This window comes from Megascapheus bottae, chromosome 2 (assembly GCF_031878675.1).
Source record: "Megascapheus bottae isolate mThoBot1 chromosome 2, mThoBot2.hap1, whole genome shotgun sequence".
NCBI lineage: Eukaryota > Metazoa > Chordata > Mammalia > Rodentia > Geomyidae > Megascapheus > Megascapheus bottae.
The window spans coordinates 73,178,773-73,206,383 of NC_143510.1; the positions used below are offsets into that span (position 1 = coordinate 73,178,773).

Below are 27,611 nucleotides of genomic sequence, written 5' to 3' on the forward strand. Positions count from 1 at the left end.
AGACCAAACTGGGATCTGTGGTGTAGAAGACAAATAAAACTTTGGCAAAACAGTTAATATCATCACCATGTGAAGGTAGAGCAAATCATATTGAGTGAGATAAGTCAAGACCAAAGAAACAAAAGGCGCATGGTATCCTTAATATGTGGCTATTAGATCCAAACAGTACAAGACCAATGACTCAATATTTGTGTACCCAATGTAATGAACATGGTATTGGAAATATAAACATAACTACATAGACATAAAAATTTATACTCTATAAACATAACGTTTTATTACATAGATTAATATGTATCTATGACATACAAACTCTCAGCCTAATTTTCATTATGTTCTAAAATCTAAGTGCCAGTGATTGTATATAGGGATTCCCTTCTTGAATACTTGTTTGTTAAACATGTAATTTGAAATATGATGTAAAAACCAATGATATGCTGGGGTTTGGCCTAGTGGTAGAGTGCTTGCCTAGCATGCACAAAGACCCAATAACAGCACCCAGGCCCGGAGTTCAAGTCCCATGACCCACAAAAAATGCCTTTCCTATATGCCAACAATGAGAAGAGCAAGGCAGAACTCAGAAAAGCAACTCCTTTTGCAATAGCCTCAAATAAAATAAAATATTTAGGAACTAACTTAACTAAGGACCTAAGGACCGTTATGATGAAAACTTTACAAACAGGAAAAAGGAAATTAAAGCAGAAGTAAGGAAGTGGTAAAACCTCCCATGCTCCTGGATTGGAAGAATTAACATCATGAAAATGGTAATCCTTCCAAAGGCTATGTACAAATTCAATGCAATATCAATCTATATCCCAATGTCATTCTTTTATGCAGTAGAGGAAGCAATCCAAAAATTCTTATGGAATAATAAAAGACCCCATATAGTAAAAACAATCAGCAGAAAGAACAGCGTTAGAGGAATATCAATACCAGACTTCAGACTCTATTACAGAGCTATCAAAACAGGTTGGTACTGGCACAAGAACAGGCCTGAGGACCAGTGGAATAGAACTGAAGACCCAGAAATCAACCCACAGACCTATGGCCACCTAATCTTTGATAAGGGAGCCCAAAACATAGGATGGAAGAAAGACAGCCTCTTCATCAAATGATGCTGTTAAAAACTAAAGTTGGATCCTTATATGTCACCTTGAACCAGAATGAATTCCAAATGGATCAAAGACCTTGAGGTAAAAGCAGATACCCTCAAAACTTTTTTTCATGTATGTTTATTGTAATTAATAGAAGGGTTACATTATATTCACCAGATAGAAGGTGTGTTACTTCACAAACATTGATACCCTTTCTCATGTCTTGGTCCCCATTTCCCTCCCCCCACCACCCTCGAAACTTTACAGAAAAAAATAGGAGATACACTAGAGCTCCTTGGCACTGGTCAAAACTTTCTTAATAAAGGCCCAGATACACAGCAAATTAAAGAAAGTTTGGACAAATGGGACTGCATTAAACTACAGAGCTTCTGTATGGCAAAGGACATAGCTAGCAAGTTAAATGGCCCACAGAATGGGAGATCTTCAGTAACCATACAACAGATAAGGACCTCATATCTAAAATATAGCTACAGTTAAAAAATTGAATGTCTCAAAAACAAATCCTCAAAGAAACAACCATCCCATTAAAAGGTGGGCTAAAGATATATAGAAGTTAATTTTCATTGTAATAGTATACAAAGGTGTGGAGTCTTTGGGAAAGCAATTCATTTACTGACAAGGGTCCTGTTATCATGGATGAGTAAAAGAAGGTGAAGGAGGTCTTTGCCCTTTTATCCTTTTATCCTTGTGAATAAATAGCAAGGAAGCATCACACAAGAGAAACAGGCTGTCACCAGATACCAAATTCGCAGCGCCTTGACCTTGAACTTCCTATCCTTAAGAACTATAAGAAATAATCTGTGTTGTTGATAAATTCCCAAGGCATACAGCAATATCTATTAGATATTACCCAAATTATTAGCAGGCATGTCTTAAAATTTCAACACTGCATCATGCTAAAATTTTTTCAGTGACCATTTTTTTTTCGACACCACATTTTCCATGTTGATGATGAAAAAAAGCCCTGAACAAGCATCAGAAAATGAGAGTAAAATTGTTTATTATGATTCTAAGTATTGACAAGATATTCAGAGTTCAACAAGCATATACAAGCTGTTGGTATGTAATAATAGTTACTAAAGAATGAAATATAGGTATTTTCTTTCACTAATGCCTATTGAGTCATTAAGATATAGTGATTAGACTAGTTGGACATATTTAGTAAATTGAATTGTTATGCATCTCTTGGAGCCATAGGTAGTTTGAGAGAAATTAGTAAGAACTTTAAAGCACCCTGAGATCATACTTTGAGAATCCCTATAGGATGCTGAAATAAAGGTGCCCAGAATGCACTGAATTAGTCTGGGAGTGCTCAGGTAAAAGTAGAAGGAATGTATTGCTATTTTAAGTGGAGTGTGTAAGTTGGGATTCACTGAGAAAGTAATAATCAAGTAAAGATTTGGGATGGTGGAGGTAAGCTCTGTAAATACTTGAAGGGAAAAAGTCATAGCAATGAGTATGTCCAATGTATGGCTTAGTGGTAGAGTGCTTTCCTAGCATGAATGAAGCCCTGCATTCAATTTCTCAGTACCACATAAACAGAAAAGTCTGGAAATGGTGTCAAGGCTCAAGTGGTAGAGCACTAGCCTTGAGCATGGAGGGGATCAGGGAAAGAACCCAGACCCTCAGTTCAAGTCCCAGAGCCAGCAGGAAAAATAAAGAGTATATCCAATGCAAAATTTCTAATAAATTAATGCATTCCAAATTCCAAGGTGCCAGAATATCTGGAGCAGGGGGAGCCAAAGGAAAAGTCAAATAAGGATCAGGGAGGCAACTCACAGCCACTGAATAATTTTGACTAGTAGGGATACTGAGGAAGATAAAAATAAAGTGTACAGGAGCTGGATACTAGAGGTTCACTCCTGTAATCCTAGTTACTCAGGAAGGTGAGACCTGAAAGATCAAAGCTAGAAGCTAGTCCAAAATGAAAAGTCTTCGGACTCCACCTCTAATCAACCAGCAAAACATTGAACTAAAGGTGTGGCTCAAATAATACAGTGCCTGCCATGAGCAAGAAAGCTGAGCAATAGTGCAAGGCTTTGAGTTCAGGCTCTGGAAAAGGTATTGGAAATGGATAGTATGTAAAGATTCAGAATTGACAACTGGAATTAATTACATTGAAATCTTGAAGAGCAGTTTCAAGAGTAATGGAAGTGAAAACCTGACTGGGTTAAACATAGATTCCACGTGAAGAATCTAGTAATGCCAGTCTAGCAGTGGTAATTGATAAATGGCATCAATCTTCAAGATACGGACCTGTCTGCCACACACATCTCTAAAACAATATTTTCTGCCTTCAAAATATCTTCCTAAATTGGAGGTTGATAGGTATGAATTCTGCAAACTTTTAAATTTCCATATACTTTTTCTTGGCCTTTTGTTATCCATCTTAAACATATACTTTAGGAGTCTGTAACATGTCTGCCATGAGATTGCAAGGCAACAGAAAGCATCTCGTGACACAAATCTCTTGAAAATGTAAGTGTTCATGTGTTTAAAATGCTCTGTCAACAACAGAAACCAGAAAAGAAAGCATATGGCAGCTACAAAATTCTCAGCTAATTGAGTGCAGGTACTGTGGGGAATGCTTTTTGTCCAATGAGATTAAGGAATTAATTGATCAAGATACACATTCTATATCTACATGTTTTGACAAGAAGAAAAAGAAAAAAAAACTGCTTGCAGCTGTTCTGTAGAAAACACCATGAAGGGAAAGAAAAGCTATTTCACAGTCTGGAATCAAAGATGTGAAAAACATATCTCTAACTATAAACTTGTATTAGAAATGTACAGAGAACTCTTAAAACTCAATGATTTTTAAAAATCATTCAAAGAATACAGGGAGGGAAGATCAGTAAATGAAGTCATTGTATTTGATGTATGTTTATAAAAAATAAACTATACAACTTGGGGGCACTGATGGGAAGGAGAAAAGGGTAAAGAAATAAAAGAAAGGGTAACACTGACCAAGAAGCTTTGTACTTATAACCTCATTTATGAAATTGTGACTTTTTGTACAACTACCTAGTAATAATAATAATAAAAAGTAAAAATGAAAAAAATCATTTAAAAGTGGGAAAAAGATTTGAATGGAAACCTCAACAAAGAAGATATACAGATGGCAAATAAGCAAATGAAAAGATGCTCAACATAGTAATAAAACAGGTTGGTATTTGTATGAGAATAGGCCTGAGGACTCATGTTAAAAAGGAAATTTACTCATTACCTGGCTTAAGTAACTATAACCCCCATCATTACAATAAACTTTACATTTTTTAAAAAAATATGCTGAACGTTATTTGTTATGTGGGATTTGGAAGTTGAAAGAAAAATGATAGAGCATTATCCACCATTAAAATGGCTAAGAAAACAGCAAAACAACAGTAACAACCACTGGCAAAGATGAATAGCAGTAAGAGCTCTCATTCCTTGCTGCTGGAAATGTGAAATGGTGCATCCAATCTGAAAGACAGTTTGACTGTCACTTTGAAACCTAAACATAGCCTTACCATCCAAGCTGCCATTTTTGTTTTAAGTATGTATCCAAATGATTTAAAAAGTATGTCCACACAAAAATGTGCGCATCAATGCCTTACTAACAGTTTTATTAGTATTCTTTAAAAGCAAACCAACCTGATATCCTTCATTTAGGTGACTGGGAAAACAAACTGTGATATATCCATATAATGGATATAGATGTATATATATACATATACATATATCCAATGGATATCCATTATATTCATATAATGGAATTACTTAGTGGTTGAAACAAATGAGCTGTCAAGAAACAAATACAGATGAATTGCAAATGTATATTGTTAAATGGGAAAAACATTTAAAAATTTCAATTATATATATTCTAGAAATTATAAAAGCCATAGAGATTTTTTAAATATTCTGCAGTTTCCAGAATTTCAGGGAGGGAAAAAAGGAATAATTTTAAGTCAAGTAAACACATCTGTATTATGATATAATAGTAGCTAAGACACATGCATTTTTTCATCTATGTATTGGGAAGCATAAAATGCATTATGCACAGTTCCTGGCTCCATTAGTGGAGATTAATGGCATTGCTTATAATGGTGTATCATTGGTCCTTTATATCCAGAGGTCCTACATCCATGGATACAATCAACTCTGTATCAAAAAATATTTTTAAAAATATACCAAAACAGACTTTTCTTATTTTCTGATAATACATTAACATAGCACTAACACTGCATTTTAAATATGCTAGAGATGATTGAAAATACAAGAGAGAAAGCAGAGAGTCTTGTATGAAGGACTTGGGCATCTGGGGATTTGGGTATCAGTGGGGGATTCTGGGGCAAATTGTATGATAGCAAAGCATGGATAGTTTGTGCTACTATTACTCCTAATAACACCAGAATCACCACTTACAATTTTATACATATAAAACTTGATGATTGGTAAGAATTTTTCACAAACGGGCTTCTATGTATTTCAAACCTTGTTTCCCTCCCGCTGCCCATATTCCCTGGTACCAGTTCCAGAGAAGTTTGCATCATGATGACAGGTCTGACTTTGTACTTTTGGGGTCATGTCACCCTGGAGAGTTGGCACAGGGGTCATTGAGAGTGTTGTTGGAGGCTGTTCCCTCACCAGAACAGCTACTGACAAGTGAAGGTGGCTGTAAACTTACAGAAATGCATGACCATGTGGATAAATTGTTAGGTCCCCTCTCAGAAATTGTAAAGAGTTTGGTAGCTTGGAGAGAGGGGGGGGGGAGGGAGGACACACAGGGAGAGAGGGAGGGAAAGAGGGGGCCTCCTTGATATTTAGTTTCTTTAGTGAAAAATCGGTTTTTAAATCCCAAGAGCTTTGGCAGTACAGTAGTAGTAGAACGTGTGCTTAGCATACATCAAATCTAATAATACCTACCACTCCTTCCTCCTCCTTACTAAAAATGCTACAAGCTATTGCAAATCCTCTTCTATTATTTCAATTTTCACTCAAGATGATCATGCAAGAGGAGAAGGGAGAACAGGGTGTACATTTTGTGTGGGAAAACAAGATGTGAAGTAGTTTAGGACATAGAAAAGCAAATGGTTAAGTAAATGGTGTAATTGCTGAGCAGAAATAGCAGCCCACTTGAACTACACAGGAAACAACTACACAGAGACAAGTAAGCATGATGGAGCATTGAGTTCTACATGTAAAATAAAGGAACATGGAGAATTGGAGTTGAAGCAGTGACATGGTTTAACATGGAATGTAGGAAGGGAGAGGCAGTGATTCTAATGCTGGACTGTGACTTTTACTAAGTGCCCAGAGAGATAACAAAGAGTTTCTATGATTGTCTGTAAGTGAAAAATGGTAGTAACAACAAATTAACAGACTCAGTGAGTCAAAAGATAGTTGGAATTTGAAGGGCTAGAGAGACTAAACAGAACAAGTAAGAAGAGGTGGTCAGAACTATAATACATACAACAGAGACACTGGCAATGATGTCTATAACATGACCACAGACTGATTGGCTAGAGAAGACAAATTCACTCAGAAGAGATGTTCAAAAGACGTTGAAAAGATCAGTTACATATGCATTAAAAATTTCCAAGAATGAAACTGACTGAGATACAGGTACTAAATAAAACAATCAAAAAATCAAATGAAAAGCTGAGCAGTTAGTACGGGAAAGGAAAAATGGTTATGTGATCTGGTACCAGGAGGTTCTGAGAGGGCCTACAGATGAATACAGATGATCCACAAAGAGTGCAGGACTCATTTCCAGGCTCAGTGCCACATGTACAGGGAAATATGGCTACTGGCTCAGAGGACTAAAGGGGCTGGAACGTTCTTAGAAGACAACCTCTTTGTAACTATGAGAAGAGGATGAGGAAAAGGTCCTGAGAGGATGTAGCATTTTGCTAATTATGGACTGCAGTGACAAAAGACACACATTAGATTTCAAACTTGGTATCCATCCATAATGCACTTTCTGGTTTTTACTGCATAGTAGATCTGGATTAATGCAAAGGGCTTCAAGTTCTTCTAATAAGTACAGAATATGACTTAGAAAGTAGTATTGAACATATGGATAGTTTAGAGGTTAGCAATATACAGTTAGAAGCAAAGCTTCTATGAGTGGCTATTTTTGAAGGTTGGCTTGTACTGGACTTTATTCACTTTATTAAAATGTGAATAGTCACTCCCGTTAACAGTTAGTTACCATGGGAGAAATGAATTACCCTTGGATATAAACATTAGAAAAGTATTTTTAAAATGTTAGAAAAAATTATTTTCAAGCTGGGTGTTAGTGGCTCAGCTTGTAATACTTAGAAGGTTGAGATCTGAGCATCTCAGTATAAAGCCAGCCTGAGCAGGAATGTCCATGAGACTCTTATCTTCAATTAACTGCTAAAAAGCCACAAGTGGAGTAAGAGTTCCAGTGATAGAGTGCTGGACTTGAGAAATAAAACTCAAGAACTGTGCCCAGGCCTAGAACCACATACATGCATGGCACATACACGCATGCATGCACATATGTACACATATTGTATCTATACTGAACATGTATCAACTTTTTTGTTCTTCTTCCCTAAGCAATAATGTATAAGGACTCTTCAGGTAGTATTTACAATAAATTACATAAGAAACAGGAGTGGATAAGTGGAGATAGGCAGTAGATAAGAGTACTTAGGAAAAGGATTAACATAGATATAGGTGAGTTATAGTTGCATGGGAGTTCAGTATGCTGTCCTGTCTTATCTACTTTTGTATGAATATATTTCAAATTGTCCTCGATAAGTTTTTTCTTAATATATTTTTATTGTAATTAATAGAAGGGTTACATTATATTCACCAGATAGAAGATGCATTAATTCACATACATTGATATCCTTTCTCATGTCCTGGTCCCCATTTCTCTCCCCCCACCCCCACCCCCATCTTGTTTTCCCCCCTTCCCTATCCAATTCCAAATAACCAAATACAAATATATCCGATATATCAGGTAACAAAGTGAGATACTGTAACAATATGAGATAACCAAGGGACAGCAAAAGAGATGAGAGATAACATAGTACATTAAGGACAACAATCACTCATTATATGGCTTTTGTCTCTATATCCTAGAGGTCCTATCATTTAGCATCATACTGTATGGCCTATGTATCTAGGTTTTGCTCTATTGCAAGTCTCTTCTAGGAGAGCCCAAGATTTCTACTGTTATGACAAATGAGGGAAACCGTTGAGCCTAAGTTCCTTTGAGTCTGGCTTACTTCACTTAATATGATTTTTTCTAAGTCTTTCCATTTCCTAACAAATGGGGCAATGTCATTCTTTCTGACAGCAGCATACAATTACATTGTGTACAAATACCCTGCACTAGAATTAACTCCAAATGGATCAAAGACCTCGAGGTAAAAGCTGACACACTGAAAACTTTACAAGAAGGAATAGGAGATACACTAGGCCTCCTTGGCACAGGTCAAAACTTTCTTAATAAGGACCAAGAATCACAACAAATCAGAGATTCGTGGGATAAGTGGGACTGCATTAAACTGCAGAGTTTTTGTATGGCAAAGGACATAGCTAGTAAATTAACTAGGAAGCCTACAGAGTGGAAGAAGATCTTCACCAACCATACAGCAGATAAAGGCCTCATATCTAAAAGATATCAACAGCTCAAAAAATGAATCACTCCAGAACTAATCTCCAAAGTAACAACCATCCCATTATAAATGGGCCAAAGACTTAAAGAGTCTTCTCTGAAGAAGAAATAAAAATGGCCTATAGACACATAAACAAATGCTTGACATCTCTAGTCATAAAAGAAATGCAAATCAAAACAACTCTAAGATTCCACCTCACTCCAGTTAGAATGGCCAGGATCAAAAAATCTAATAACAATAGATGCTGGAGGGGATGTGGCCAGGAGGGATCACTACTACACTGTTGGTGGGAGTGTAAACTTGTTCAACCACTATGGAAAGCAATATGACAGTTCCTCAAAAGACTAAACATAGAGCTCCCCTATGACCCAGCAATTACACTACTTGGCATTTACCCAACTGTCCAGAAACAAGGACATACTAAATCCACTAGCACAACGATGTTCATTGCAGCACGATTTACCATAGCAAAGATATGGAACCAACTCAGATGTCCTTCAGTTGATGAGTGGGTCAACAAGATGTGGTATTTGTACACATTGGATAAGTTTTAAGAAATTATTTTTCTCAGCCAATGAGATAAGCAAGAAGTCAAAGTCTGTTTCAATGTAAATCCACAAATTGTAATTTGCCCTAAATCCAATGCATGTATGGGCACAACTCTCACGTTGTCTATGATGCAATGAGAGAACAATTAGCAATCTACAAAGAAAAAAAATGAGTTGGATGAAAGAGAGTCTTATGAACCCTGCTGGAGAACTCAGATTTCATCCTGAATGTAATGTAAACATGATTTAAAGATTTGACCCAGAGAAAAGTGTGACCATATTTTCCCACAGTAATGGGATGAACTCATTGAAAATTGACTGAAGGAACGGGTCAGATAGGAGGTTGTTGGAATCATCTAGGTTTGTGTTGGTGAAGGTTTGAAACCAATTTAAGGTAAGGCAGATAACAGAAAAAGGATCAGCAAACTATTCTAAAAGAAATGGTGAGTGAATAAGTATGGTGTTGTACAGCTGAGAGATGCACTCTCAAGAATCAAATATCAAGTGGTGGATACTCAGAGTTGTTATTTACTTCTGAAACCACAAAAAGCCACAATGAAATTCTTTTTGTTAATCCCTTTTCCAAGAGTAAGCATTGCTGTGCATTGAGGATATTATCTGTATCCAATATATATTCTTGAGGAAGGCCTACTCTATGTCTATGCTTCAGTATATCTATCTATTCAACATGCTAAGAATGCACCTCTTGTATTTGATGGAAGAAGCTGGAAGTATTACAATATTTCACATATCAAAATTTGTCTCATTATTCTAATTTTTAACCTGAAAAACAATTCCTCTGACTTTCTTCTATTCTGTATCTATTTCTTCTGTGTATTCTGAGCACATTAACTGGAAAGTTGCTTCAATGTACCTCTATTTTGGAGAGGGGCCTCATGTTTGATGGGCCAGTGCTCTACCACTTGAGCCATGCCCCCTAAAAACCAGAACAATGTGTTTTTTTTCCTTTATCTTCCATGGCTAAATCTGCCTGTTTCTGTGACTGACATACATATTGATTCTATTTAAATGATCCCCGGATGATTTAAAAAAAAATTTGTCCACAAAAGTTTACTACTGACAAAAGTTACCATAATGAAATTAATTTTTATCTAAATAAACATTTGTCAATTCTGAGAACATGTGTGATAATGTTAAGAGATTAAATGACAGGGCAAATTTATGAGAGTGCATAAAATTCTTTATTTAGAACAATAAAGTATATGTATATATAATGTAATTTCAAATTCAAACCTGTATAAAAAGGGCTAGGACATATACCTATTTTAAAAAGTACACATACAGTATATACACATACACATCACATTTTACAACCTTTTTATTTAATTAAATTTCAGTCATAATAAAACTATTTAGAATAGTGTTGACATACATTTACATTACAATATGCAAACTACAATCTATGACTGAACTAGCAATATATCTGTGCATCCATCTAAATGTCAAATACTTTTCAAGTCCATGATTCTAAACAGTGGCAAGTAGGCCCTACAATCACACCTTAATCCTTACAATATAGGAGAATTGACTACTTTGATTGAAAAATTATATTGAAGAAGTCTCATAGTTTGGAAATCAAGTAAATGAAAATAGCATGGTTCATAGTTTTAAACAACTATTATCTTAATTTTATTTTCAGAAACAATAAGAATGCAGTTGGAAATGGCAGTTACACGTTAGCAATGCTTGGGAAACATTTGAAGATTATCAATGTCCATTTTCATATGGGTCAATTCTAGAACAACATCTTGTTATGACATGAAAGTACCATGATTTTACCTTTACAGAGGTATCTAAAGACTAGTTAACAGAAACCAGTAACAGCATGAATTTTGCGAGCAAACTTCATAAATAAATTTTAATCCAAATGGATCTATGCTAAAACCAGTTTCAAAGAATGATAGTAATTTCCAACAATATTAATCTGTTCAAAGATAAGTTATTTTAAAACTCTTATCCCCCTTTCAATTTTTTCCTGTGGTTTATGAATTATCCTTTCATAAATTGGGTTATAGCGTTTGGCACTAGAAAACTTTGTATTTGATCTTTTCTGCTTTTAGTGTTCAATAAAATTAGAACATTTAAATGCCCATTTTGGTGCCTTTCCAAATGTCATGCACAGCTTATGACATTGGTTCCTGACTAAAATGCACAACTAGTTATTAGTCTTCAGAGGTGATCCCAAACATTTATTTAAACAGAGGTACAAGCCATCTCTTGTGTAAATGGTTATCCAATTCACTGTACTTGAGACTGAATTTCACTTTTACTAATGGACTCTATTTACATTAGAAATAAAACATCAAGAATTTTTTTATGGTCAAGTTGTTTATTCAGAGATCAGAGTTGGATGCTTTGCATGGGGCAATTTCTGCTCTATGTAATCTACTTTGTTAGTCGCATTACATAGCAACAAGGCTCATCTCTAAGGAGTGACCCCATGAGTTCCTACACACATGAATATAAAATTGAGATCCAAAGTGGGATTTGGGAATGGGGAGGGGGAAGAGGATGTCATTTGCCATATTAGATGTTGGCAGAGTATGTTCTTTTAGGTTCTTCTAGTCATCTTGTTTAACATCCATCCCAATAAACTAAATTGCCTTTTGATAGAGTGTATTTCCGAAAGCAAATTAGGTACAGAATGGCTAAAAGATTCATATCAGGATTGATATGAAATCAAAGCCTATTTCAGAAATACATTGGGGAATATTCAGAATATCAGAATGGACTTTCAGTTCATGTGTTACTCAACAGAGTATCTCAAAAGTATGTTAATGTTTGGTGGAAATGTTTTTTAGTTCCTACCAAAAGCAAGTAGTTCATTTTGGACATATACTTTTTCATAATGTTTGCATGTGTGCAACCATTTTTATGTGAATATGTTACTTGTGCCATTATCTTCCTGGAAAAATCCATTTGTATCTGACTCATTAAAAGTGGCAGTGTGGTTGACCCATTCGATTATAATAAAATTCCCAGAACTACTTCAATGACACTGGGTAGTCCCCATTATTAATCCCAGAGCTAGTTTTGTGATAGACTTTGTTTCTACCAAAGAGGTACAAAGTTTTCAGTGTAATTTGTAATCTGCAGACTTCTGAGTTTATTTTAATTAAAAGGTAATTTTGAAATGTTACAAAAGAGAACTAACAGATATCTGGAATCATGGTTTATCGTCTCATAATTTATGTAAAATACATTCTAAACACCTATGGAATTAAAATAAGCAGAGAAATATTTTTCACTCTGGAAATGTATATAACATAGTTACTGTTCAAGCATCTAGCATCCAAAGAAATGTTCAGCAATTTTTGTTCATATGCTTTATTGAACCGTAGTGTCTTAGAAGAAAAACTGGCAAGCCATGTAACTCCCAATGAACTAACATATATAATAGGCAGGAGACAGCTCCCTCTCTTACTGTGTCAAATTTTATAACCTGCTAAATTTTGTAACAGCGCTGTGAAGACCACATCCTTGAGTGCTAAAACATAACTTTGAGAACAAGTGTATTTACTCTACTTTCAAGTTCAGTAAATAGCATTTTCATAGGCCCTAGCAAATTGAAACCCCTGCATAAATAGATCAAAGCATCAGTCTGAGGAATATTAATATTTATAATCTCTACACTTAGACATATTATTCATGTTAACCTATGCCTATTTTTCTTCCATACAACCTCTGCCACACACTGAGATAGTTCCTCTCAACAATTAAAATGATCTCTATTTTATTATGAATCATGGTATATCTGAGAGCATGAATATGCTGATAAAGCCACTCTCTGCACAGGACTTGTGTCTTAGAGCAAATGATGATTGCCGAGAGCTGAGGATCACAGCACTTCGTAAAGGGACCATAGAAATCATCTGCTCTCTTTGGTATAAAAAAAAGAGCAAAGGCCACATACTGGAGTTATACTTGGATTAGCTTTGCCAAAATCTAAGCATACTAGAACTTCTTGGATTTTTCCTTTAAAACTAACAGAAAGGTAACAGTTTTCATGCCATATTTGAATAAGTACACTGAAAATGATTATCACGCATGGTTAATGATGTTGTCTCAACATGAAGTAAAAATGAAAAGTTTTAGATTCTTTTATATATTTGCTCATAATATGTTAAAGTAATCTTCATCAAAGAGAGGTTCAAAGAAAAGTTATTCTTCGACTGGTTAGGTGTTCTCTTGACTATTAAAAAAAAAGTGGTATGGGGAATTCACCTCAGGTCTTAGAGAGTCTAGTTTAAAAGCACTATGTCCATCTTTGAAATTCCTGTCAAGTTGACTCTTATTATGGCAAATGCTGTCACACATTTTAAATAGCAAACTGACATGCATAACTACATAAATCTCTTTTTACTTTTAATTCATAAATCTTAACGAATACAGTGTGCCTGATTCTGTTTTAAATAAATGGTTCTTTTAAACAGATACTATAAATAACTAAAGTTTCCTGATTCTTTGTATTCTTATCAAATCCAAAGTAATCTAGTTTCCAACACCCGTTACAGCATGTGGGTGCAGTTTTCTAACCTTAGGCACTAAATATAATTTATTTTTTTACTCTTGCCCATGATGGAACTTAAAAAATGGGACCTTCATTGATTCTCTCCCAAGTCCAATTTCATTAACTCTGTAATAGTTCTAGAATATAAACATGTCATAATATATTTTGCAAACATGATGTGTGCACTCTAGAGTGGTCAAGGGGAAATGCCAACTTCACTAGAGGAGCCAAATGTCCCCATTCTTCTGCTGGTTAGTGTTCATTTGTCCTGCGATGACTCTTTTCAGAGTCTTCCCTGTGTCAAAGCATCAAATTTCTAATTCAGAACTGGATCCCTTGCCTGGGTAAAACCAACTAGCCATGTTCATTGTTCTAGCGGGATATGGCTGTGTGTGGTTCATACCAGGAAGATGCCAAGATCCGACCCTTCTTAATCAGCAACTACAGAGCGGATGTAGCTGCCCGCTCCAGTCAAGGTTCCTATTTCTTTCTATTCCATGACGCTACCGTAGAAGGTTTTTTTTTTAAATTGTTTTCTAGATCCCTTTGAGAATAAAAGTTATTTCCCCCACTATACAGGCTGAAATCTACTTGCAGAGATCAAGCTAACTACAGGCTGCAGGCTGTAACTGAAGAGTAAAGCAGTGTGGTTTTTCAGCACTTAGACATTCGGGAGCCATGCAAATGGTGTGTATGTGTGTGCGGACTGGGGAAAATGGGCTTTCTCTCCCATCATGACTTGCAAGTTCTGAATGAGACCACAAGACCCCCAGGTCCTTCAAACAACTTGCTCCTCGCAAATTCTTCTTTATAGATGATTAATTCCAGGCCAGTTTCACAGTAAAAACACTCTGCTTCAATTTCTGAATCATCCATCTAATGTCATGGGTAGCAAGAACAGATAAAGATGAGGTCTGTCACTTCAGACAGAATAGGAATTTGTCTTAAAGCTGCTTCATTTATGAAGCAAACATGAACTGTTACCAGCCTAGAGAGAGAGGGGGGTAAAAGAAAGAGGTTAGGGTGGGTCCACTTTCTACCTTCTTTTCATTCTTAATAGCTGAATTTGTCTAAGACTCCTGAATGAGAAACAAACTTACAAAGTATACTCTGCTTAGCCTAAATGAGCTATGTAACTTCTCTTTCTTAGCTGTGATGAGCCGCCAGTCTCAGGGATCTCCCTGGGAACACTTAACAGCTCAGATGGTCTTTCTTAGTGCCCATTTTCTGACTCCTCTCATTACAATCTAAGCTCCCAGAAGAGGCTTCAAATCCTAGTATCACCAAAGATGGGTGGGGAGGATAGCGAATAAGGCACAGATAAGCAAAAGGGAATTAGGGGGAAAAAGGATTTTGTTTTTGCACAATGATTAATGTGAAATGATAGATTTATTCAAGGTAGAAAAGTGAGATTCAATATAAAAGAAAATAAACTTGAAGGCTGTCAACTGTTTTGCGATAAGAAAAAAATGACAATTTTTATAAATGATGCCCTGGGTTTTTATAACCATCTCATGTAATAAGCAGGGTGCATGTTGTTTGCTTCATTGTGTTACTTAATGAGAGGGATACATTCTGAGAAATGAGTCCCTAGGTAATTCTGTTGTGTAAACTTTATCAAGTACTTACCCAAATCTAGATGATATAGCTTGCTGCACACCGTAGGGTAAATTATAATCAGATGGGACCACAATAACACATTTGGTTCACTGGTGACTGACACAGACATAACTCGGATTCGTAGGGAAATTTTAGTTTGTGTGTGTGTTTTTTTAATCTTTTTCCTTTTTTATCCATCTCTCCACATGTCCAACTGTCACAAGAATTACTTTCTACATTTACCGTGTTCAAGTAAGTAAAGAAAATAGTGTCTTAAGATTCTTTATAAATGACTTTCAAATTCCAAACTCCTCTCTGCAGTTCCAGTTGAACATATTTGGTCACTGATCAAACTTAAATAGTTTCAATAGATTTTAAGTTGTTTTCCATGTGTCTCATTTCTTTTTGTAGTCTACAAGCATTTTGCTGACACCACACAGTGGCATTAAGTTTGTGTCCCACTCATGTACACTAGAAGAGTTTCAAGAAACAGTGGGCTGGTGGCTCATGCCTGTAATCCTAGCTGCTCAGGAGGCTGAGATCTGAGAATCAAGGTTCAAAGCCAGCCTGGCACAAAAGAACCTGAGACTCTCATCTCCAATTAACCTCTAGAAAAGGGGAAATGGGGCTTGGCTCAAGGGTAGGGTGGTATCCTTGAGCTGAATTTCTCAAGGACAGTGCCCAGAGCAAGTTCAAGCCCCATGACACACACACATACACAATTTTTTTAAATAAGAGTTCCAAGAAGCACATTTGTAGAAAGAATAAACAGTAATGTTTTTCCATAATACTCCGACATAAATGAAGCTTTTAATGTAACTTATTTCTCTTTCTTTCTTTCTTTCTTTCTTTCTTTCTTTCTTTCTTTCTTTCTTTCTGTCAGTCATGGTCCTTGAACTCTGGGCTTGGTCACTGTACCTGAGTTCTTCAGCACAAGGCTATCACTCTACCACTTGAGCCACAGCACCACTTCTGGTTTTCTGCTGATTAATTGGAGATAAGAGTCTCACAGTCTTTCATGCCTGGGCTTGCTTTGAACTCAGATTTCAGCCTCCTGAATAGCTAGGATTACAGGTGTGAGCCCCTGGACCCTGGCTATTTTGTTTCTTTTAAGCTGTGCCACACACAACCCAATACAAGAAAAGTTCTGCCACATGAGGGTAGTTGGCAGAAGAGACATTATGAGGAGAACTTTTAACTTTTCATGTAAATGTTGTCATGTTTGGTGTTGATAAATTTAGATATACATTATTTGCTTAGAAGCAACATTTTTGTTTATTATTATTTGTTTGTTTTCTTCATTTACACATTTTCCTCTTATATTTAAAATACGATACCTTTCTTACTTCTTCATTTTTTCCCAAATTATCTTCCATTGTAGGACAGAATTCTTACCAGAGACCAGAATAATTCCTTTCTTTCCCCTTTGTTGTTTTACACACACACACACACACACACACATACACACACACACACACACATGCCTATCTATAGATACATTACACAGACATATATATCATATATGTTTCTACCTATATATACATATATAACTACAATCCTGTATTTCTATCTTGATACTTTGTTACATTTATTCCTCTTCTATTTTTATGATTTTTTCTGCCATGCTATATTTTGCACAACAAAACCTTTCCCTCTGAAAAAAGAATGTACTTCTTGGAAAGGTATGGTCTAGTTTTATTTTCTTTTTCAGTATGAGGAATTTAATCCAGGGCCTCATGCATATTAGGAGAGCACCTACCATTGAGCTATTTCCTCAGCTATTATTATTATTATTATTATTAATTATTATTATTGCTGTTTCTCAGACTAGCCTTGAAATTTCAATCCTCCTGTCTAAATACCTACAATTACCACATCCAGTACTATGGAGGGCTTTACATCTCTGCTGATTCAAAGACACAAAGAGTTTTTACTCTATTACAATAGGTAATCCATGATGACATATGATATATATTTGATTTTGTGGTTTGCAGATTTGTGATGATAAGCTGCATTTCCATGGACTTTAAGCCTATTTTTCACTTTGTATTTTAACTCTTATTTACTCACATGTGTATTCAAAGGGATGTTTTCATTTCTACCAATTTTTTCTTTATACTATTGCAGTATTCTGAATGAGAATTCTTATCCTGATTAAGTCTGTCTTCATTTATTCAACAAATATTTGTCCATCACTTATAGGTGTAAAGTATAAGTGATGTAGTTGAATTGTTTTCTAAAATTAAATACAGAATAAACACTATCCTCTCAGGACTCATAGTTTCTATACTTCTACATAACTAAACATGGTCAAGTTTATATAAAATGTAGTTAGAAGACCACAAATAGAGATTAACTTAATGGGAAGCTGGCATTTGGAGATGGTGGTAGCTGCACTGAGTCTTGCCAGAGCTTTGCCGAGTGATGAATGAGGTTTTCTAGGAAGGAGAGTTATTCAGTTACTGACTTCCTCATTCATCAACTCTCCCACCACCCACCTCACAATGACTCCTCAATCTCCGTGGTGATCTTCTCTCTGAACTATTCTGGGCTCCGTTTGCTGCCTTATTTGACTCATCTTATGCATGAGTAATATTTCATAATTCTGTAATATTAAATTGATGATATAAGCCACCTGGCTGTCCCATTGTCTAGCAAATTAAACAAATACATATATGCAGAGCTACAACTTAAAAAATTCTGACAAATACTTATCACTGAGCTACATTGTTATTTAGGCCTTCTTCATTCTCTTAGGCTCTCATTCAACAAACATTTATTAAGAACCAACATTGCACAAGCAATAAGTTCCATGTTGGGAACACAGCAAAAATCAGACAATCCCAGCTCCTATATTTGCATCTTACTCAACTAGTAGAAATATGAGTAAGCTGTTTGACTATGGTTGCTTTAAAATGCCAACTTTTTTCTTCCTAAACAAGTATCCTGGGTTTCCCCATCTTAATCCATTCTCTAAATGTCACCAGACAAACACCACAACTGCCAATATAGGACACCAGTCATGCAACCCTAAGCCAACAGACAGGACATTTCTTGAGTTTTAAAGTTACAATTAACCAAGTAATATGTGGTTTGTGGATGCCTAGCATAAGGAACAACTAGGGGAAAAATGTGGAGGCTTATGTTAAAGTAAGGTAGGAGAAAAATATTTCTAGGAAACAAAATGATTTTAGTTTGGGAAGTATTGCTCCAGAAAAAAAAATAAAGGATAAAATGCAGCTTTATCCATTTACCTTAATTGGACAAAAATACTGAGCTTAGTTAGAAGCCAGAATGGAAACAGAAAAGAGAAGGTTTCACAAGTATTTTAGACATGATAAAGAAGCAGGTAAAAGAATGATTGCAGGGGCCGGGAGTTTGGCCTAGTGGTTAAAGTGCTTGCCTAGCATGCATGAAGACCTGGGTTCGATTCCTCGGTACCACATACATAGAAAAAAGCCAGAAGTGGTGCTGAGGCTCAAGTGGTAGAGGTCTAGCCTTGAGAAAGCCCAAGGACAGTGCTCAGGCCCTGAGCCCAAGCCCAGGACTGGCAAAAAAAAAAAAAAAAAAAAAGAATGATTGCATCATGGCAAGTCAGGTTTCAGTAAAATCTTTTTCTTTCTTTTTTTAATTAACAAAAGCAAGTTGCTAAAGTTAGAGGCAAGCGCCTCTATGACCTAGCTTTTTTAAAGGAGTTTCAATCTGGAGATAATTTTAGAATCTGGGACAGAAATGAACGCTGGGAGGACAGTGACTGGTCAGGAAAGGAGGTGATTGTATCACTAATAACTGAAGGTAGTGAGCAACCTTCAGATATTACTAGTAAGCAAAGAAAGAATTGTGGGTTTAATTAGGAGAAAGAACATTCCTGCCCATCTATGTTAAGTGCAAGCAGGGCTCAAGGAGCAGCTCCAAAATGGATAACCAGTAAGCATAAGTGAACGCCTGAATTGGTAAAAGATCAAATGAATGCCATCCTGGATTTCTCCAACAGGTCTGAGCTAAATAACAAAGCCAGTGAATAGACAGGACCTCATGAACATCAGTCTTTTCTGGTGAGGTCTTACTCTTCTTTCTCTCATAGTCTTCAAACTACACAGTCACTGCACATATGGTTTATACCTTCACTGAGTCCCTGTCTCTACACTGTGAGGAGCCATTCTGAGGAAGGTAGCACTTGGCCTTCATAATTTTACTCCCTTGCTTTTTAAGATGCACTGACTTCCCTCCACCACTTTTTCCTTCAAATGGCAGTGAAATATCTTGTTTTTCTCCTTTTCAGCATGTAACAAATAGAATACTGTCTTCTGGTGGTAGCTACACTTAAATTAACTTGATTTTAGTCACTTTTACTCTTTAAACATTTGTGCCTTAATTCTTTCTGTTTTCTTCATTTAATTAATTTCCCAGCATAAAAAATCATACCAAATTAAAAAAATTAATTCAAGATGGATCCATGAAGATTAACCCTGCTTGTTTTTCAAAATTTGAGAAGAAGATAAGAAGATGGGCACCATTTAATTATGTGACATCAGCTAACATTCTGATGTCTGCTTGATCCAGGACATAACAATAAAATTTGTTTCCAAAATTTGGCCTGTTAAGATATTATGTAGTTTTTGCTATTTAAGCTTGACTTCTAAAAATACTTACCACTCTATGAAGGTAACAGTGTTGATACAAGCCGCAATTACACTTCTTGAAACTCTCTGTCTTTTTCTTGCAACATACTGAAAAACAAGAGAAATACTAATTTTTCTTTTGGACATAGATTCTGAAGTACACCATGATCTGGTCAATGCAAAAGTCTGGGTTTTTGTTTCCTGTAAATGTAGTAGCAAAGGTTTGTGAAATTGGGTTGAGGCTTATCTCCACAGTCTTCCTAAGTAGTTATAAATTCCTTTCTGTGTATGCAGTAAAAATGCTTATATGCACTTAAGATGCATGTATTTATACAAACAGACATGACAGGAAAGAAACAACACACTGAAAAGTGTAACCAAATCTAAATGAAAACTTTCATGCTGGGGAAATAGAGTGTAACATGGACGTGTTGCCCCATCAGTTCTAGTAAATTGAAAAGTCTCTTGAGACAATGTATTCAGCTTTGGAGGAAATAGAAAATTGTAATGAAAACCAGCATGAAGGGAAGCAAGTATTGCTGAAGAAGAGAAAGCATTTTGGGGGAAGGAAGTAACTTTGTGAGCAAAGGTTAAAGGAGGGCTATAACAGAGATTAAATTCAGAAAGGTTAGATAATAGATTCTGTGGCCGTAACTCAGCCAGCAGATGATAAAGACAGGGCTAACGATGACTACTGCGGAACATAAGGAATCAGATGCCTTCATAATACTGTAGAAAGAGAAGAAAGTGAATTTGCTTTCCATGACACAGAGGTGAAGGTATTTGACAAGTACAATGGTCTAGGACTAAAGAAACAGTCAAAGGTCAGAATACAATGTTTGGAACACACTGTTTGGGAACTGAATCATAAGTGACCAACTCTCCAAAAGCATTAAAAACAAATCACATGCACAATAGAAGCAACAGCACTGTCAAGCTTACTTATGAGCAGTTAGCAAAATACCTTATTTCATTATCCTCTTCATTAATCTGTATATTTTCAGCTGCTCTTGTAAGATTTGGTTGTTTCTTCTGGAATAAGAACAATGATTCATGTTGTAAAAATGGCTGCTCTAGTTTTTTTCAAGAAGTTAGCTTAAATCTTCAATGTCATTTAACTTCAATGATTTTTTCTCAGCATGCAAAACAATTTTGCAATAAAAGATTGGAAAGCATATGTGTTATCATCCCCACATTTTTAAGATGTTGGGGGTGAAAGAGTAAAAAGGAAACTGTCAATTTTAAACAGCAATTAAATTTGAGACATCTCTAAAAGCTGAGTCACAATTATTTAGCACATTAAACTTTAAGACAGGCTTCACCAAGAAGAGAACAAAAGAAAAGAAATTCAAAATAGCAGTAATACAAATGGTATCTCTATTTGGCTTTTCAGCACATCATGTGATTTTCAACTGATTTTCTTCCTTTTTATATTTAACTCAGTGCTATTAAATGTTGGGTGTGCATTTTCTGGGTCATCGCCAAGGCATAATGCTAAAACTTGCTAAAGCATAATTCTGATATAACATAGTGAAGAATGGTAGAAAATTTTCTAATATGGTCATTTTGTTGAGGCTGGAAGTTAAGGTGAACATCATTGCTTTCTCAACTAGGTCTTGTCTTGGAAAGTGGAAAAACATTAACTGTACCTGTGCATATAGTATGAACAAGTAAGTGTGTGAAGATGATCAAGAATAGGAGAAAAATACTAACCAGAATAGTCAAACTCACCTTCCAGTACAAAGCTCCAAAAGCAAAGCCAATTACAAGAGAGAAGAATGCTGGCAAGGCCATGGCCGCCCATTGTAGATCAGAGTCTCCAGTGGAATTGTCAGCCTTGCCTGCAATGGAAGAACACAGTGGGTGAGCCTGGGAGGCTTTCATCTTGCACTGTGGCTCTTCCAAACTGTTCCATAATATATACTTGGCCCACATCTGTTTAAAGATATTGCAAAAGGCTGGTTTTTCTGGTGAGTATTATTTGCACAAGGCAAAAAATCCACATAATTTCCAGAAAATGAATATATTCTTTAAAAAAAAACTTCACAGGCAAGAGATAGGACTTGTTTAAGATTCATACATGTAGAACACAGAGCGGTAGGATGCAATTTCTACTACCAAACAAACCTATCTTTTATATATTTACCATCTAATATCTTTTGGGTTTTGAATTCTGAACATCTTGACCCCCAAATTTTAATGATAGCACTTATGATCTGGATCAGGGTTGTAGGCATTCATGCAGGTTGTCCTTTTGCAAATTTTACTTTAGTGTTCACTGCAGGTATAGTCATTTCAGGTACCCCATGCTTAGAATCATGCTTGCTTGTTTCTTCATCTCTTCAATACACACTAGATGCCAGGTAGTGCCAAGAATGGTGTTGTGAATTATGGATCTAATCTCTTTTTACATGAGAATGCTTGATATCATTTCATGCTCAGTGATGTTTATTGACACCTGTTCTATCCAACCATAACATAATATAAATACATCTTTTTGTGGGAAGGAAACAATCGCTATTGGCCTTCAATACCTCTTCCCTGCTCTTGTCTCACACATGCATGAATACCAGAATGACTCAGATTAAACAAAACATATTTCCTTGAAGAGTCTCTTCTAACATGAATCTTAAGAACTGAGGCATGGGTCAGGTGGTAGAGTGCCAATCAAGAAAGCCACCAAGTAAACATGTGATCCTGAGTCCAAACCTCAGTATCACCCTCCACCAAATATAAAGGAAAAGAAACAATAAAGGTATGGAGAACCCAACACAAAATTATTTTGACAGCTTGCTATATGTCTCTGTACAAAGACCAAACTTTGTTTTTTGGAAACATGGATGAGTATTTAACCTTTTGCAAACATTAAATTTACAGTTTTCTTTTGAAGAAATTATTATTTTCCAACAATTATCTGTTCAGAATGTAAAACTCAAGGTAAAAGAACTACTTTTGTCTAATCTGCAATATTATTTAGCTTACAGGCTTGGCCTATAATTATCTACTTAACATCTAGGCTACCTAAAACTTTTAACAGAAAAGAACATATCTACTGTGTATGCATCAACATTCACAAGGGAAAAGTAAACCCATGGATTTACCACAAAATATGTGAAACAGATCTGATCTACTGTAGTAAGAACAGGAATTGCACATATTCCCAACATAGGTAAACAAGGATTTCATCATTCTATGATTCCTACGTTCCAAAGAGGCTAGAGTCATGATGATTGTGCACATTAACGTGTGTCTGTGTGAGAGTTGAAAGGTAGGGAATATCAAAGGAAGAAGATTTAGTACTAAATGCAGAAAATTATGGTCATCATTTCTAAAATCCTGGATTTCTCTCGTTAATATTGAGTTACAGGTCTAGCCCATTACTCACCCTACCACAACATGACAGACACATCTCAATCATCTCATATTACAGTTCAATATGAGATTTTTCACATGTACAAAAATGATTTTCAGTTATAAAATGAGATTGAGCATAACTGAAATAATATTTTATTGTAATATAGATATCTTTATATAGAGATAGATAGACAGATAGATATTATGATTATATGGAACAATCTGAGATAACCCATACATTTCTAAAAGTACTTTCTTTGAAAAAAAATTTGAAGTTACAAGCGATCTCTATTATTTTAGGAATTTAATATCAAAATCTATAAATGAATAAATTGGCAAATGGTATTTGTAACTGATTACTTGTTATGTGATTTGACTGTCATTGTCCAATGTTATTTCTGTTGACATGCATTTTCCAACTGATGTGTGGATAACGGAGCCTGAAGGAGAAGCAATGCTCTCACTACAACAAGGAGCAAGAGATGGAAGTTTCTGTTTATGACTTGGCCAGGATTGTAGAGTTGGGTTATTTGAATAGGGAAGGGAGCTGTGCAAAGAAGTACCACAAATCCAGACATGTCTACTTAAGCTCCTGGACAAATAAGCTTGTACACACACAAGGAATCATCTCCAAACCTGGCAGTAACACAACTCCCAGGAAGCGCTGACCTTAGAAGACACACATCGGGGGAGGGGTCAAAGGAGTTCTCATAAGCAAGATGGTTGAGAGTTTTTTTTTTTTTCCAGCACTCTAGAGATGTCTTAAAAACTCCATACCTCCGGAGTAAGGTTACTCTTTCCCTTCCCCAAGAAAGTTAAGAAACAAGGCTAGAGGAAAAGTACATCTCATCTTCCAGTAAATGAACCACCTACCAGAACAAAACTCAATCATGGCTAAAGGATGTAATGAAACCCAGAAGATATTCAGCAACATAGTACCCATAAAAGTAACTATATTTTCAAAAATTACTAATCTTTTAAAAGAATATGTGACTCACAAATCAAGGGTGGGGGAAGCAATAGGAACTGATCTTGAAATAGCCTGTGTTGAAATTAGATGATGAGAATATTAAAACAGCTATAGGGAACAGTGTAAGGGACAATGCAGAAAATATTGTAACAAATATGAAGATGGAAACCATCTCTGAGAAGAAAGATGAAAACAATTTGGATGTAAATTGAGAAAACAAAATTCAAATATAGAAATAAGTTATGAATTGCTGAATGAAAAGCATCAAAATTAGAGGTGATAGGAAAAAAACAAAAGAGGGTCAATGAACTGGAAAACAAAAAAAAGTATCCACTGAGAAGAACAGGGAGAATGTGGAGAAGGGCTGCCAGTGTAGCTCAGTGGCAAAGTGTCTGCCCATTTTGCTCAAGGCCTCGGGTTCCAAATACTGCAAGAAAAGGAAAAGGAAAAGGAGGGAAAGGATAGGGAGAGGAGAGAAGATTTTTTTTTAAGATAGCTGCTGGGGAGAAGAGGTAACTTTAAGAAGAAGAGGGAAGATAAAGAAAGGGATGGGAAGGAAAGAAAAGAAAAGGCCTCGAGGGAAGAAAGGGAAGTCAGAGGAGGGAATAGAAGGATAAGAAGGGGAAAATACAAACCAGGATGTGGAGACAAGAGTTTAAAAATGAGTAAAATTTTTGTGACATGTCTTATGTGCTTGGTATTTCAAAAGGTCATAAACAAGAGAAGGGAGAATAAATATTTGAAAAAATATATGTAGAAAATGAAAACCCATACTACATGCAGTGAAATATAAAGATATTTCCTAATTGAATAAAGAATTTGTCACTTGAAGATCTGTGCTATAAGAAGTTCTAAATGAAGTTTTCCATCATGAAAAGAATTAACATTAGAAACTCAGATTTATAAGAAGGAATGAAAGGAAATAATATGTGTACAAATATAAAAAAGCAGCATTTTTATCCTTTAAAAGATATATTAATGTTTGCCCTGACAATAAAATACAATTTAAAAAGGTATATTAATGTTTAGAGCAACAACTTTAAGATTGTATTTATGGGGTTTATTACTTTGAAGATATATATATATATATGTGTGTGCATATACATACATATGCATCTCTTTTAAAAATGTAATCCACAATTCTAAGTTAAGATGCATACTTTAACTTCTAAACCACTACAAAATTAATGCAGAGATGTTAAAAAGATTTCAACAGACTACAGACTGTTTTTCTATAACATGAACCAAAGAAGTTGCGGGATTTTGAGTTTAAGAAAAACAAAAGCAAATTGAGTGAAGTAGAAGAAAGTAAAATAATGATTAAAGTCAGTGGAATGTAAATAAATTTTAAGAAGTCAACTTCCTTGAGAAGGATTATAGTTATTCCTAGTTACTAAGAAAGATCTCAAATTGCCACACATATGCAGGACCTTTGTGAAACTTTTCATATCTAACGTAGTGTGTGTGTGTATATATATATATATATATATATATCTTGTAATTCTGGATTTTAGCACATTCTGTCCTATGAATAATGTATATAATTGACTATATTCAAAAGTTTTTGGGTAGTATCATCCTATGTGCTCCTGCCCTGGAACATATAAACATTTACATTTTAGAATAATAAAAGACTATAATAAACAGCTTCATTTTAGTGCAAGTCAAGTTTTAGACATAAAAAATCCTAAAAATGAACAAACAAACAAACAAACAAACTCTAGAAGCGTTCTTAACTAGCATGCACAAAGCCCTGGATTTGATTCCTCAGTACACAGAAAAAGCTGGAAGTCGAGCTGTGGGTCAAGTGGTAGAGCTCTATCCTTGAGAAAGCCTAAGGACAGTGCCCAGGCCCTGAGTTCAAACCTCAGGATTGGGGGGGGGAGGGGGGGGGGAAGGGGGAGGGGGGAGGGGGAGGGAGAGGGAGAGGGAGAGAGGGAGAGAGAGAGAGCAAGAGAGAGAGAGAGAGAGAGAGAGAGAGAGAGAGAGAGAGAGAGAGAGAAAGAGAGAAAGAGAGAAAGAGAGACAGAAAAAAGATCCTAAAAAAAAAACCTTTAAAAAGAGTTTTAAAGGAAATCTGGACTGTAGCTAAGCTGTTGTGAATCTGTAACACATTGGTTTTCCTTTTAATTTTCGGGGAGGTCTTCTATGTCCCTAAACAAATTGTAGGCCTGCCCTATTAATGATACAGATGACCTAAAGCTAAGATCACCAGAGCTATTTTCTTTTGCAGCTTCCGTGGAGCTAGAGAGCACAATAAATTCAATAACCTTTATAATGACTTTGTATGGATTAGAAAAGAGGACTTAGTCTTCAGGAAAATAAATGTATTATCTTCTAACATGTACCTTTGAGATTAAACAACAAAATTATCATACATGGTGAGGGAAGGGGATACACAGATGGTAAATAATGACATACAGACATACAAAACTGAAAATGCCCTTGCATTTCTACACAGCCATCCCTTTTACTTCCAAATTTGCAGTTCTATCCAAGAGCTAGTGGCTTACACCTGTAATCTTAGCTACTCAGGAGGCTGAAATCTGAGGATCACAGTTCGAAGCTTACCCAGTTAAGAAAGACTATAGGACTCATCTCTGATTACATAACAAAAATCTGGAGATGGAGCTGTGGTTCAAAGAGTAGAGTACTAGCTTTGCACAGAGGCAGCCCCCAGGTCCTGAGTTCAAGCCCCATGACCAACATACACACACATACAAGAAAAAAAAAGATCTTCAGCTTGGCCAGGTACATTCTCCATAAAATGTATTTTAAATCCATAATGATAGATGTCTAAATCATAGTTCACCATACTCCTAAAATTAATATCATGCCTTATTTAAAATAATCAGCATTATCTCAAACTCCAGGGAAACCCCATTCTACAAACCAGATATTCACTCCTCAGGAAGTCAAAGAGAAATAAGACTAGAACAGAATTAATAGAATTAATTTAAAATTTCCTTTCAAGACCATGCAATACTCCTGTAGTGGGTAACTGGAGCCAGGCATGCATTCATCAGGTATGTGTACTTACTATTAATGTTACTGCTGTCATTCCTAAGGGAGCTGGCTGCAACAGGGGGTAACATAAATGGTTTTGTGACACTGACTCTGGAATCTAAATAGAAAGCAATAATGTGTCAGTGTTATTTGGTGATTTATAAGAATCGCAGAGTCCCCAAAAGGTGAAGTGCATTCTGGGTGTCAGATCCACTTCCCAAGTCTGGAT

At 35.8% G+C, this 27,611-nt stretch overlaps 1 protein-coding gene across 4 annotated transcripts in view; it reads right to left on the reverse strand.

Moving 5' to 3' along the window:
• Kitlg (KIT ligand) overlaps positions 1-27,611 on the reverse strand; it is a 92,643-nt gene that overhangs the window by 5,685 nt on the left and 59,347 nt on the right. Inside the window, exons 6-10 of one of the 4 annotated variants that reach the window (XM_090328358.1) lie at positions 27,417-27,500; positions 21,784-21,893; positions 21,017-21,084; positions 20,084-20,160; positions 10,499-14,819 (exon numbers count right to left, since the gene is read on the reverse strand). In XM_090328358.1, the coding sequence (XP_090184484.1) occupies positions 20,121-20,160; positions 21,017-21,084; positions 21,784-21,893; positions 27,417-27,500 (302 nt within the window). In that variant the 3' untranslated portion in view covers positions 10,499-14,819; positions 20,084-20,120. Of the gene's footprint in view, positions 1-10,498; positions 14,820-17,546; positions 17,869-20,083; positions 20,161-21,016; positions 21,085-21,783; positions 21,894-27,416; positions 27,501-27,611 lie in introns of those variants that run through there. The other 3 variants (XM_090328359.1, XM_090328360.1, XM_090328361.1) reach the window with 3 other exon arrangements.